At 39.6% G+C, this 14,758-nt stretch overlaps 1 protein-coding gene across 2 annotated transcripts in view; it reads left to right on the top strand.

Moving 5' to 3' along the window:
• Positions 1 to 11,953, top strand: part of HMGA2 (high mobility group AT-hook 2) — a 141,435-nt gene extending 129,482 nt beyond the window's left edge. The window contains exons 5-6 of one of the 2 annotated variants that reach the window (XM_067469089.1): positions 731 to 787; positions 3,194 to 9,497. In XM_067469089.1, the coding sequence (XP_067325190.1) occupies positions 731 to 787; positions 3,194 to 3,472 (336 nt within the window). In that variant the 3' untranslated portion in view covers positions 3,473 to 9,497. Of the gene's footprint in view, positions 1 to 730; positions 788 to 3,193; positions 9,498 to 9,946 lie in introns of those variants that run through there. The other variant, XM_060777510.2, reaches the window with a different exon arrangement.
• Positions 11,954 to 14,758: the final 2,805 nt, after the last annotated feature.

Consider the following 14,758-nt stretch of genomic DNA (forward strand, 5'->3'; position numbering starts at 1 on the left):
GCCTTTCTTCTCCTTGTTTTAACCCTCAAAGTTGGAGGAAACGTTTCCAATATTATTACAAAATACTATTCAAACGCTGAATCTCCATATTATAGGACCCAATCCTGTTCTTCCAATTGTTCTTTTATTCCTATGCATTCTTGAAGAATTATGCACTTGTTCAACTGTTAATGCACTAAAGCTAAATTCAAAATTTAGCATTGTATAATATCTTCCCATTCAGCTAACTTCTAACCCCTTGCAGAATATGTTTGTTAAGCCCCTTGTACATGGCCTTCATTTTTCTTGATTAAATAGGCAATGTAATAGTTGGTTGTGAACAGTTTGGTACTCGGAACCTTCCTTGACTGGTGCTCATAAAAATGTCACTGTGCACTTCCACTTTGAAAGGGTCTTTTATCTTACCTTCCTGAAGCCCCCTTTCCAGTGGGTAAGCACGCTTGACCAGGAAGCTTGGCCTTCCCACATAGCTAGGTCCTAATGAGGTGTGCACAGCTCTCGGCTTTAGATTTTCAATCTTTCTCATAACTTCAAAGCTGCTGCTTTAACATTTGACTAGAGGCCCACAGCAAGTTTTTTTTTAACTTGGTAAATGTCTCTCTTACCTTGCTCATCATAAAGCTGATATAACAGAGTCTAACAACCCAATCACATGCATGTTTACTTGGAAGTAAATTCTGTTAAGTACAGTAGATCTTCTCTTTAGTTTTTCTCATGTTATCTTTGACAGTGGAAAGAGAAGAAATCACTACTGGTTCCTAATCTTACCTATGCACAGGTAACAAAGGTAAATCAACATAATTTCTTAACTGGTTCTATAATACCTTTAATCTCCATTTGGATAAAGTGAGCTATACCTGCATTTATTACAACACTAAAAACCTCCTTTTGTTGCTTTGTGAGAAGAAAAGACACAACTGTTTTCGGAAAAACAGTTGGTTTTCTAATTTATTATTTACAATAATACTCACCTTTTCTCCAATGTGCTCAGGATGTCATACATGGCTTTGTATTGCCATTTCTCACTTCCTTGATCCTGATAAATCGAGCAGAAACAAAAATATTGATCAAGTCTGCTTAATATAATAAACATTTCCTATCAAATGTCAAGTGGTAGTGGTGGCAAAGAACCATTTTAGCAGCAGAGTTGTCCATCACCAATGACAGTTACATTGGCAAGTATAAGAGATGATAAACACACCTATCTGAAATGAACTTCCATTAAAAGTTCACCTTAAGAAAGGTTTATAGAACCATGCTTTTTATTTCTTCTGAATTTAAGACAAATACTGCAGTTGTTTCCACTTTCTGCTTTTGCCCGTTCTTGCCTCCTCCACAAAAACAAATATGTGTTGTTTGTAAAAAAATACTTCATGAGCACCATACAATATTACATTGTTTCTGAATTTCAAATAATAATTACAGTATTTAGCAAGAAGAATTTGTTGCAAATAGCATGTAAATTAATTATGTTATTTCAGTTGGTGTGCTTGGAATACCCATCCAATGCACAATTTCAATGAGAAATAAAAAAACACTTCTTCCTGCTTTTTATAGCAAGAATCTCTTTGAACCTCTTAAACCTCTAAAGCCCCTTTCCAGACAGGTCCAAAATGTGGGACCTGTCACAAGTTTACCTGAGGCATCCAAATGATGCCTCAGGTAAACCTGAATTAATCCAGAGTAAACTAAAAATTCGCAGTTTACTCCAGATTAATAATGTAAGGTCCGCAGCTTTCCAGGTGTGGGCCATGCTTCTGCGATCCTGGGGGTAAACCCCCACTACAATCCTGGTTCTTCAAATTCCAAGAGCCCAAAGAAACATGATGGTACCCCTCCCCTCCCATTCTCCCATTTACCCCAAAAACATGTGTGAAGGGCCTGGCTGCATGCTCAGGCCCCTCCAGCAAAAGCTCTTGATGTATGAGAGAGGGATTTCTCTCCTCCCCCTCCCCAAACCTCCCAATACGTAATTTTCACTTGCTAGAAGCTTTCGCCAGAGGGGGCCAAGCATGCAGTCAGGTCCCTTACATAGGATTTTGGGGGAAATGGGGAGGGGGTGGCTCCATATAGCCACCCCCCAAGGAAAGCCTGGGGTTTGGAGTGGGTATGGAGCCTCAATCTCAGGAGGAATTGGGATAAAATATCCCAGTTCCTCCCAGGGTTGAGGCCTGTCTGGAAGGGCCCTAAGTAGCATAACATAAAGAAATGCCACAAAAATGTCTAGAAAATAAAAACAATAAATATGGTATAAATTGCAGAATTAAAAAGCTTCACCCTTGTGGTTTTATCAATAAAATGTTATGCTATTGAATCGTTTATTTTGTTTTACTTAGTTTCATTTGTAGCTCATCTTGCTCCAGGCACTGTGCATGGTTGTCATTCCTCCAAACATCACAGGAGTTGAGGTCTTATAGTTGACCCAAAAGGAAAGCATGGAATTGCGTTGATGAAGCAGTCAACAAGAGAATTTCATAGCTAACTCTGAGTTGCCATTCTTAGTCCACGCTCTCTCTATCAATTTGTTGTTGCTGTGCGCCTTCAAGGCACTCTGAAGTATGGTGACCCTAAAGTGACCCTATCATGAGATTTTCTTGGCAATATTTGTTCGGGGGGGGGGGGGGGTTGCCTTTGCAAGTATGACTTGCTCAACGTCACCCCAGTATGTTTCCATGACTGAACAGGGATTCAATCCTGGTCTCCCTGGGGTCCTACTCCAACACTCAAATCATTACATCATGCTGGTTGTATCCACTAGTTGCTATTTAATACATTTTACTTAGGAGAATAGTGAGGGCATGTGATGAGCATTCATTTCTCACTGTTGTTTTTTTTTTCTTCTTTATCTGGTGTGGGGCTTTTTTTTTAAAGCTCTTTGGCATTTTGAAGGACATGCCTTGTAATGTTTAGATAGCTTTCTTTATGTGGTGGTCCTCACATAAAAGAATGAAAAAGTAACTGTGCTATTGGTTGCACATTAACTCTTGGAGTTTTGCCATGAGTTACATAGTGGATGTTTTTTAAAAGTAATTTTCCAAGTTCTGCACTGATCCAGACCAAAAACTGCTTAGCTTCATTTTTACAGTATTTTTTCTAATTATGTTTTTGTCAAGTTAGACAGAGTTATATCTATAGCAGAAGTCACCATTGTTATAAGTTCACAGCTGCTCACATTAATGTTTCTGCCTTGCAGTCTACCATGCTCAATATTCAGGGGAATGTGAGGCCAGGAGATGTGACGACTGGTCAAGAGCATGTTCCTGCTTTCCATTGCTGGCATGGTAACTCTTTTACAAGATGTAAAAGAAGCTTGTTTTTGAGGACTTTTGTGAATATCTGTAATACTAATATCTATAAATTACTGATGTTTCACAGTTTATTATACAATGCATATTTCATGCTTCTGCGATGTAGAGGTCTGTTGTCCAGGTGGCACTGGGTGATTGATAGTTTTCTTTTCACTAGTTTTTAATATATTGGTTTTTAATAAGCTTGAATGTTGTTACAAGAGCTCAAAGAATGAGACTTGACATTGTAATGGTTCATCTAGGACTGGTGTGGGCTGGGAAATTTTCTGAACCCCCTGGAATTTGCTACTATACTTACAGTGAAACTTTAGCACAAACTTCAACTGCTCTGTATGGAGCAGGAGGGTACCAGAGTGTCCTACTGTGGCACAGAGCCATGGCCACTGTTGTGCTGTCACGCACTGGACGTGTTTTGTATGCCCAACAGGACGCCGGGGGTGCCTCGGATTAGAGGCCCTTTGGATTTCCCTAAACAAAGTCTTTAGAAACTTGGAAAGTTTAACAAAGTTCTTTATTAGTGCTTAGGTCTTCAATAAATGAAACAAATACTTCAAGGCTTTGAATCAACTGGTGGCTTTCTTAATCTTGTCCACAAGGGACAGGAAACTATCATGAACTGTTTCTTCACTATCAGGGAAATCCTTGACCTCTATCTGGGCAATCTGTCTTAGGCTCTGCTGGCGTGGGCCCCTACAGCCGGTCCAAATTGCGTTATGGCTGCCGCGAATGGTCCTTACCAAATAGAGTCCTTTTGTAGATTTCCAAGAGGAAAAAAGGTCTTCAGTTCCCAGCAAGGGCTGGCTGTAAAGCTGTGGGACTGGATCCCCCCAGCAAAGGCTATGCTTCTCTGTAGAGTTCTGGGACAGGTGGAACTGATTCACGTCCTGTAAGAAAGGCTTCTCTGTGTGAACTGAATTAGAGGTCCCCTTTTTTCCTCCTAAACCCAGAAAAGGGGGCAGAACTAAAGAACCTAATGATGATTGGTGGGTCATTGGCCCTATAATTGCAAACAAAGGGAAGCCACCTTATTGCAAAATGCATGTAACTTTGGAATACATGCAAACACTCAAAGAAAGAAAAAGAAGTTGGAGATCCTAGTACAGCTGTACCAGAACAACTGTCATTGCACAATGTAAGGCTGAAAGTAGGTGGGTGGGTTTTGGCACCTGTGGCACCACCAGCTTGATACTGCAGTTTTGGAAGCAGCAGAAGTGATGCAGTGAGGGCCATGAAAGGGGTTGAGGGAGCTATGCAGCCTACTGGACCATGTGTTAACTAAACACATAACACCTCATTGGAATCCAGCCCCAGAACTAGCACAGCACAACATATACTCACACTAGGTTCCTGCTACAAAAATAAACAGTCACAAATGGCACCCATAAGGATGTTATAATGACACAGAACAAGTTTTTTTGTTGGCCTTTTCTTTTTAATAGCAAGTAAAGTGGATGTCGAAATGGCTCATCCCTGTTCATCATGTTTAGGGTACCAGTTTAATTCAGGATGCCAGAAACTATTTGTAAACATTGCAGCAACCGAGGAAGAATCATACACGTTTAACAACCTCCTATGATGAGAGGAAATTCAGTTCCTGTGTATTACAGCCATTATACAGAACGTGATAAGTGTTACTTTTGTTCATTTATACAGTAATCCTCATGTTCTGAGCTATTGCATGGGCAAGTGTAGTCTCCACCCAGTCCACATTCTTTTTTAAGAAGTTGGGGAAGGAAACTTCACAATTGCAGGTCTAAAAAAAGGGGGGGGGGGAATATAACCACAGCGAAGGTTCACAGGAATGCCCACTCCTAAATGCCACTAAAACAAACATGGAGGAATCTGATAGTTCCCATCCCATGTGTAAATAAGTACCTTTATTCATTTCTAGGCAAACTGGGAGCTCTGAAGTTTATTGCTACCCGACTCCTAAAACCTCTGTTTCTACACACTTCAAAGATGGTCTCATGGGGAATGGCCCGAAGTAGTTTGGCATCATGTGATAAACTCCATGGGACTCTGTCTTTAAAAGATTTTTAAAGTGTGTAGAAATGCAGGGTCTGAATCCTATGTCATTCTCCCCATAGCTAACCTACCAAAAAGGGTGTTTCTGAGGGGCAAAACATGTGATAAGACCTTATTTCTAACATGCCTTTTGTACAGACTAGGAAAGATGTTAAAATAACACACAAGCACTAACAGGGTCCTGTGTACATTTTATCTCAGCAACAGTTCCTCCAAAGATGTATTGCATGTTTGAGTATTAAGCTGACTGGGAGTGAGATATAGTGAAGCAAAATACTGTATCTGTGTGGTAGCTTAGTGCCTTTTTGCAATTTAAATATTAATTGAAAAAGATGGGGTCAGAGGTGAGCTGACACTTGGCTTCTCTTTCTTTCGTCTGTCCGTGGCTTTGATCATCCTACATCTTTCTTTGTGCTTCGTTCTCCAGAGACAATCTCAGGGTCATGGCCTGTTTCCTAGTCAAGAGGTATAAACCTACTGGCTTAAATATTTGAGGCCCACAGTTTCACAGGGGGGCCTTTTTGCTCCATGCTTCCCCCATTTCCCACATAACCCAGAGCAGACTAAACAAAACCAGTGTGAAATCTTATGACTTGATGCTGCTATGGTTATATTTTTAAGCTGTCATCCATTCATTTGTACTTGTGTTTATTCCCCAGATTTACAGCTTTTTCAGGCCCTTTTTTGGGGGGCGGGAAGGGTGGATGGATGTCTGAAGCCTTTTGAGGTGGGGGGAGGCTTGCAGTAAGCAGTGGCCTATGATTAAAGCCTAGTGTTGTTCTTCCCCGCTCTCCATGCCGCTCTTGTGCAGTAGTGTCACACATGGTAGCATTTAGGATCCCCTTCACAGCTGAAGTGTTTCAAACACTAATGAATGGAAGTTTGGTCACATAATGCAGACAAGCTGTAAGGCATGCTTTACTGAATGAGGGACTGCAGTGGCCTGGGAAAGGAAGAGAGTTATAAATTGTGTCAGTTAGCCACCCAGACAAAATGAAGCCATGTGGAAAATCAAATCTATTAAAGTATGAAGACTGTTATAAGCTGGACATTCTTAAAAGGTCTCCTGTTCGCTCGACGGGTAAATGTTTACCTATTTGCCCTAGATCTTTTTCACATGCTGTCTTACAAGATGATGTGCAGCATTTGATAAAAATCACTTCTCGCTTAACAGCTTCCTTTATCAGCAATGTTTATTGTCTCCGGCTTACCACCCATATCCTGAAAGGTACTGTACATTAATTGAATATAGAGTGTAAGAAGGATGGAATGAAACGGCAAGATCACAGGTCACTTCTTATTTAAGTCAAAGGGGAGGGGAAGACCAATGTGGAGAAGGAAACAGAGAGAGAGAAAGCGAGAGAGAGCAAAGCATATTATTATTCTATAATACTTTTACATTTGTTATTTTGTGAGCTTCACACAATTTTTAGGCACTGTATTGTTGTTGCCTACATTTGGTTAAAATCCAAATCATGACAGAGCCAAATAACTATTGCGATGTCATGTATAGTGTGATAGGTTCGGATGTCGTAGGCCAAAGTTCAGATCTGCACCCAGCTGTGAAGCTTGTTGGGTGGCCTTGGATCTGATTTCCAAGCATAACCTGCTTTCCATGATGGTGGGGAAGGAAAACGAGATAAGCACCGTGAAGTACTTTGCATACTGAGGAATCTCAAAGGCATGATTAATAACAAGGGACTCATACTTATTGAATTGTAAGAGAAACGTGTTTGAAAGTTGGAGTGATGTACATAAGCATTTTGGCAAGCTGTTTTGTCCATTCAGTTTCTGTCAGAAACATGTATGTGGCCAGAAAATACCTTATGAAGGCAAAGCACACTTAGAGCCCATTCTCTCCACAGAATTAGTGCACTATTACTCAACTTTAACTACCTTGGTTGCATCCTATGGAACCCTGGCCTTTGTGCTTTAGTGAAGCACTGGAGCTCTCTGCTTAGGATCCTAAAAGTAAGCCCTTAAACTACAAATCCCAGAATTGCTTAGAGTGAAACCATGACTGTGAAAGTGATATAGTGTTTTGATTGTGCAGTGTGAATGAACTCAAGACTCTTCAATGTGCTTTCCACAACAGCAGTAATCATATTTGATTGCTGTTGTCATTAGAGTCGGAAAAAGAACTATCTCTTTCCTACTTTAGCCATGCACTTTATTTCTGGCCCACCAATTGGTTACTTGACACTTTTGAAAGGTATCTCTTGCCTCAATTCATTTTATTCCACACCTTTCACTGGCCCCAATCCAGAAGCTCTGCACTGAATTGAGCCTGATCCCAGCTTTGACTGTTATCTCAGCCTTGTTGTTTTAAGATGTTGTGTTTGATTGTGTTTATGTTTATATTTGATTGATTTTAATGCTGTTTTTATTTGTAAAGTGGGCTTGCCCCCCTTGTAAGTTGCCCCAAGTCCCTTCGGGGAGATGGTGGCGGGGTATAAGAATAAAGTTGTTATTATTATTATTGTAATTATTATTGAAACTCTAAAGTCCATCTCTCTGCTGCTAGTCCTTATGCTGAAGAGACAGCTAGAGCATAATTTTAATCTGTTTAGGCCAAGATATGAATGAGTTTATGCCTGTGCACCTTTCCTCTTCTATTCATGGCAGGAATGATCAAACTAAGAAACCTCTGATTAGCCACTCTTTCATGTTTTATATGAATTAGGAAATTATGGTCACTCATTTGGAACAGACCAAAATTTTAAACCATATCTTGAAATTAGTATGATAGCCTGGCTTGTCCCAAAGCTGATACAGTAGAGTCTCACTTATCCAACATAAACAGGCCGGCAGAACGTTGGATAAGCGAAAATATTGGATAATAAGGAGGGATCAAGGAAAAAATTATTTATTTATTTACTTACTTCATTTATATACCACTTTTTTCAGCCCTCAGGCGACTCAAAGCGGTTAACAACAGCAAAATTCAATGCAAAAACATCACAAAACGAATATGGGACAGTTAAAAAGAGTAGCATAATCAATGATTAAACATCAATATAACAATCATTAGCGTCTCATCAGTAAAAATCAGAATCCAATCTCATCATCCATTATTCCGTATTCCTATATTCAATTACACTGCTTAATTGAATGCTTGTTCGAACAGCCAGGTCTTCACTTTCCTCCGAAACGCCAACAGGGAGGGAGCCGATCTGATATCTGTAGGAAGGGCGTTCCACAGCCGAGGGGCCACCGCTGAGATGGCCCTGTCTCTCGTCCCCGCCAGGCGCGCCTGTGATGCAGGCAGGACCGAGAGCAGGGCCTCCCCAGATGAACTTAATGTCCTAGTTGGTTCATAAGAGGAGATGCGTTCGGAGAGGTAAGTAGGGCCAGAATCGAAAAAGCCTATTAAGCACCAAAACATCATGTTTTACAACAAATCAACAGAAAAAGCAGTTAAATACATGCTAACGTTATGAAGTAATTGCTGTGTTTACGAATTTAGCTCCAAAACATTGCAATGTATTGAAACAGCTGTGGATCCGGGTGGGAGGCAGACTGCATTGGATAATACAGAATGTTGGATGAGCGAAGGTTGGATAAGCAAGACTGTATTGTATCTTTGGGGGGGGGGTTGGATTTTTTTTTTACTTTGGATGAAATGAGAAGGTGTGTTGGCTGGTGCTTTCCCAATTTGTTGGTTTATGCTGTAAAGGAGGAAACAAATAGTGAAAGAGTCCTATGCACTTGAGTCTAACAGGTGTATTTTAGCATGTGCTTTCATGGATTACAATCCACACTCTGAAATGCATTTACAGAGTGCAGTATTCTGATTGTGGGCATAAATACACAGTTACGAAAATTGGATACAAGCCTTGATCATTAACTTTTAGAGGGATATATTGACATAAACATCCTGTATGCTATGATCCCCAAATCCACAGGGAATACCTTTCTAGACATTGTGTGGATATATGAAATCACAATAATAGAGAGCCATATTATTTTAATGGGACAAATGGTGTAGGTACTGAAACGAAGGTGTAACTTGTACAGGAGGCATTAAGTGAATTACTGGATAAGGGAAATCATCAGTAAGAGAACCTGCATATATCATTTCTGTAGACAGGAGGGTTGTCCTATACTCTGTCAGGTAATAAAGTCTTCTATGCCAATTATTGCCCCTGTGGTGTAAAAACAAAATACTCTATTGTAAAGGCAGAATCTCTTCTTGAAGAAGAATTAAGTTTTGGCTATACAGATCTCTGTAATGATATTGATCTATGTAGTATGGTAGGACATCAGTAGCTCTGTTCCGATCTCTGCTAATAGAATGTAATTTGTGGATGTATTTTAAGTAAGCCTTTTCCAGTCTCCCATTGGAATACTTTTGTTCAAGACCAACTTCTCTGAGATCAGTGGCAGGAGCATCTGGGGACAATAATATGCTATGCTGCTGTTTTTCACGCATTGCAATTTCCTATGTCCAATTTCTTATTCATTTGTCATGTTTTCATTTGTGTTCATTGACTAGGTCATGTTTGTGCCTTGTGTAGGATGTGGAAAAATGTTGTTGGCAGAGAATAGACTGTGTCATCTTAGAAGAAGAAGAAAAAGTAAATGGCTAACTCTGTTTTGGTTGTCTGTTTCAGGAACAGACTGGAGATACATCCTCACAAGAATCTGCAGAAGATGATTAGAAGACCACACTTTGCAATTTCTACCTCATCAGCAGTTGGGTCTTTTGAAGGGAGAAGACACTGCATTGACCACTTGCTTCTGTTGCCACAATCTTTCTACTTTGGCCTGGGTGGGGAGGGGAGGGGAGGGACATCTCATAACCTTAAAAAGGACTTATTAATCACCTTTGTTGTAATCCCTTCACGGTCCCGGCTTTAGTCAAAACTGCTGTAACAAGGGGGACACAGATTAATGGCGCAACATTTAATTACTGTTTTCTCTTATTTTTCTTTAACCTACTAATAGTTTTGTTTGAGCTGCTAAGTCAGGGCGAATGGGTCAGTAAATCTCTGAACCAGGTTTTAAGTCATTCACTGCACTGCGTATAAATAAGACTTTTGTAAAATATTAATTATCATGGGCATTCAAATAGAAAGGCCTTGGTGTTTGACACCAACCCTTACAACACCTCTGAAAACCCACTCCCTAGCTTAGTAAACTCCCTGTTTAGAACACCAAAGATAAGGAATAGATACTACTCTTTCATAGCCTTGTTCTAGTTTTGTGCCTGATTTTTTTTAATTACTGTCATTTCAAGATATATTGAAGGCTGGTTATTTCTCCATCTTATTCAGTTGATATTCGGGAAACAAAAGCCACAAAAAAAGGGTACTTTGCCAAAAACAAAGAAAGAAAAAGGGAAAATGACAAAGATACATTGTATATTAACTGATACACATATATCTGCAGAAGTAGTACAAAATAGAACTCAACAGCACACCTCTCTGGGAACAGATTCATATCCTCTCGGGTTAGAATATGCTTTCTAGAGAGCTTCTCGTTGTTTAGAAGTGACTAACATCAGACATTCTCTCCAGTTAGAGATTTAGAAACTAGCATTTGGATTCTTCCATGAACTTGATACCTCAGAATTATTCTATATCACAGTCATGCTGGAACCAAGGGAAAAAACTCAATTCTCAGTTTGACTTCACCGAATACTTTCAGACCATTTCATTGTTTCCAAAGGAGTGTCTCTCTCTCTTCTTCACTCACACATCTCAAAACAAGAGCCAACATGATGTACCTCAAGTGAGCTTGTGATAACATTTAAGCAATACATTTTAATATAGGATGGTTTTCTGGGCCGCTGGATCCCAGTGACAAGTCCCCAACATTTTCACTCAAAGCAGCACTTTTAACAACAAATGCAATATCCTCCACTTTTCAATACTACCTCTGATATTTACATGTAACTCAGCAGTCATATAAACATTTGCTGCTATAATCATACAATGCAGGAAATTATTATTGGGTAGGTAATCATTAATTGCTGCATTTTCCCCTTATTTCTATTTTTGTCACCTAATTACAGTTAAGGACACAATATCTTTAGTGTTTCCATCATAACTATGTATTTCTTTTTTAAAATGTACTATGCCTTTTCTCTGCTAAATTTCTATGTAATGTACCATTAACTTGAATATATTTTTGTACCGAATTGCTCATAAGGTTTGTAAGGATAATTTTTTTTCAGTGACACTACATAACTACAAAATAATTAACTGCAATGTTTAAATATTACTGTCCAAGTTTGTACCTCAGCTGAATTTTTTTTAAAAAAGAAATGGACTAGATGATTGACAAAGACCTACCTCCAGACTATAAATGGAATGAACTTGTTTCTTTCAGCATTAATTTTTGAGAAGATTGAAACATTTCGGACTGCAAACAAACAAAAAAGAATCCCTATTAAAACTATTTTTTATAAAAGATTTTTTTGTGAACACATGACTATGGTATTAAAAAGAACCTTTCAAAGAAACGTGAATCTTTGTAGGTGAGAGGCAACAAGCTCAGCTTTTTGCATAATGCAATCACAAATATTTGTGTGTGTTTTAAAAAAAATACTAGTAGATTGTGTGAGAATACTTGCCAAGTATTTTCATGTATTTTTCACAAATGTGATTTTTTTTTTTGTAATATGTGGCAACCAGATTTATTTTAAATGATTCTTATGTACTCCGTCTCTTCTTCCCCTTTCCCTGCCTCCATCTCTGTCTCTCACACGGTCAATATGTCTACATCTTAACATTGTTTTACTGTATGGGTCAGGGGTAGTTTCTCAGGAATGCGTTCTTCCGTATGCCTTTTAGTACTTAGCCAGATTCAGCTACCGAAAAGTCCTTCCTGGCTGCTTCACAAGAAGGAATATGAAGATATGAGCACCTCCCCAAATAACAAGAATACCTCTTGTTGAGGATTGCTACAAAAATCATTAAGAGAAGTGCAACTTAGATGTCTTAATGTTACCTAACTTGTGAATAATTGTACTTCTGGGCTTTAGTCCTATCCGTTCAAGACATTGCCCAGAACCCAAAGCACTGTTCCACTTCCATGTGGAAGACTTTTCAGGTACCCTATTCAGAGGTAGCCCCTGAATCTACCCCATCCCTAGCAGTCTGCAGGGCTTTCTAATACAGTGGCTCACTAAGCACAAGGGTAATACCCGATTAACAGATAGGTACACTGGGTCAGGACTCTAATGCAATAATATAATGCATTAAACCACAGAGTTTTAAGATTCATATGCCACACGCCAAGGCTCCAGTGCTCATTAAAACTCCACTCAGTAAGGGAGTTATGCCATTCTCGTCAGTTTTAGGGAGTATTCTGGATATGCATTAGGAAATCCTCCTGGTGTATGTGGGAATATTATCTGTCATTGGACTATAATTGTGCTACCCTTGTTTATATGGAGTTCTATGTGCTGGATCAGCTTAACAGCATGAAACACATGTTGCTAGTTCATGTAGGTGAGACATCAACTCCAAGGGACTTTCAACTCAGATCAAATCCAATCTTGTATTTTCTGTATATTGTAGAACAATCAAAACACATTACTACCTCTCAGGGTCTTCTATACCTCATTTTTCAGGCTAAAAAAAACTGGTTTGTGGCCATTGAAACAGAGAGAACATCATAAAATTTTTATATATATAGTTTATTTTTGTGGGAGATAAATTTTATAGGACTGTTCTTTGCTGTCATTGGTCACTGCTAAATAAGACTGGACACTAACTTTCCTGCCATTTCTGCAAGACAGATACGCTCGCAGAGGAAAGATATCAAAATGTATAACTGCAGTTTACTTTTTTCCTGTTTTCTTTGCCTGTATCCTAGCTCTTTGCTTTGTTATTCATATAGAGTTGCTGTCTATGATTGTACTTTGAATTGCTTGCTTGTTGAACATGTTCCTTTAATGGATTATCACCTTCTGTTCAGCGCGATAAACATAATAGCCTCTGTAACCCCCCATGTTATTTGATTCCTAGCATTTTGTCACAGCTCCATGAAATAAGCAATAAAGTTTGGTCCCAGTGGACCAAGTTTGTAAAAAAAATGAAATGCATACAAGTTATGTTTGTTAAATGAAGGGACATGGATAATTCATTAAAAAGGTAAGACGAGCATAACCCTAAGAGATGTATGGTGATGTTTAAGAAATATTAACGCCATTCTATACATCCACATCTTCAGCAATTTGAGTATCCCACCGGCTACTGTTACAAACACGTTTTCTGGCTTAGCATGCTCAACATACCAGAGTGCAGACGTACCTATCATATCATGATAGCTACACAACTCATGTCCTGTCATATAGAATTAGGTGTTCTATTTTTGTGCACCTCTGTATGTCCATTGAAGATGCCAATTGGGGATTAAATCACCTAACCAATAATATGCAAAATGAATAGAGTGTATAGCATTTATATTTTGAAAAAAGGGTTAGATAAAATGCCCATAAAAATGACATTTATAAAAACAGGAGTGAGAAATTGGTACAAAAAGCTGAAACTCATAGTTGGCTATATTTTTTCCTTAGATCATGAGATAAATCTAACTGTTCCACAGAATATTTGCTGACAAACACAAAGATAATAATTGGATTGTCATTGGGAGGTTTGAAGCATTTATCATCGAGTATGGAATATTTTTAACCTGTCTGTTGTACATTTTATTTTTAACTTTGCCCATTGTATCCACTGGGGTTTGGTTCCAGGATGCCCGGTGGATATTCAGATCCATGGATGCTCAAGTCCCATCTATATGATGGTGTATTAAAATTGTGTCCAGAGTTGGGTATGACTGGACTTACTGTCAGGGGAAAACCTTTACCTAAAATTGTATCTCTCACTTAAAATTAAGGTTTGCTCTTGGAATTTATTTTTCAAGCTTTGGATGGTGCAGTCCATGAAATCGGAATCCATGAATACGGAAGGCCGACTGTAAGCCTTGCCACAGAAATGAAAAGTTTATCAAAATGCAGTTTTAACCTAGTATCTGAAACTATCAATCAGAGATGCTGATGGAGGAGGTATCTCATCGCCACCTGGGCCTCTTGCCGCCGCTTGGGTCCTGTGATGCCTCCACTGCCTCCTCAATCACTCCAGAAGTGGATAGTACTGGCGGAGAAGGCACTGCTTCGGGAGCGATTGAGGAGGAGGCGGAGGTGGTGCCGGACCCAAACGGCAGCAAGAGGCCCAGGCGACAACTATGAGGCTCCTCCTCCACTGCTTCTGGAGCAGCAGCCGTGGTGCCTGGAGGAGGAAGGTAAAGATGGCAAGGAGAGAAGAAGAGCTGATTGGGTGAGTGAGAATGAGTGAGTGAGTGAGAGAGCGGCATCTCATTGCCACCTGGGCCTCTTGCCGCTGGCGTTGCGGGGCCCAAGCAGAGGCAAGAGGCCCAGGCAGCAACGAGTTGCCCCTCTCCTCTCACTCACT

The sequence above is a fragment of the Anolis sagrei genome, chromosome 5 (assembly GCF_037176765.1).
Source record: "Anolis sagrei isolate rAnoSag1 chromosome 5, rAnoSag1.mat, whole genome shotgun sequence".
Lineage (NCBI taxonomy): Eukaryota > Metazoa > Chordata > Lepidosauria > Squamata > Dactyloidae > Anolis > Anolis sagrei.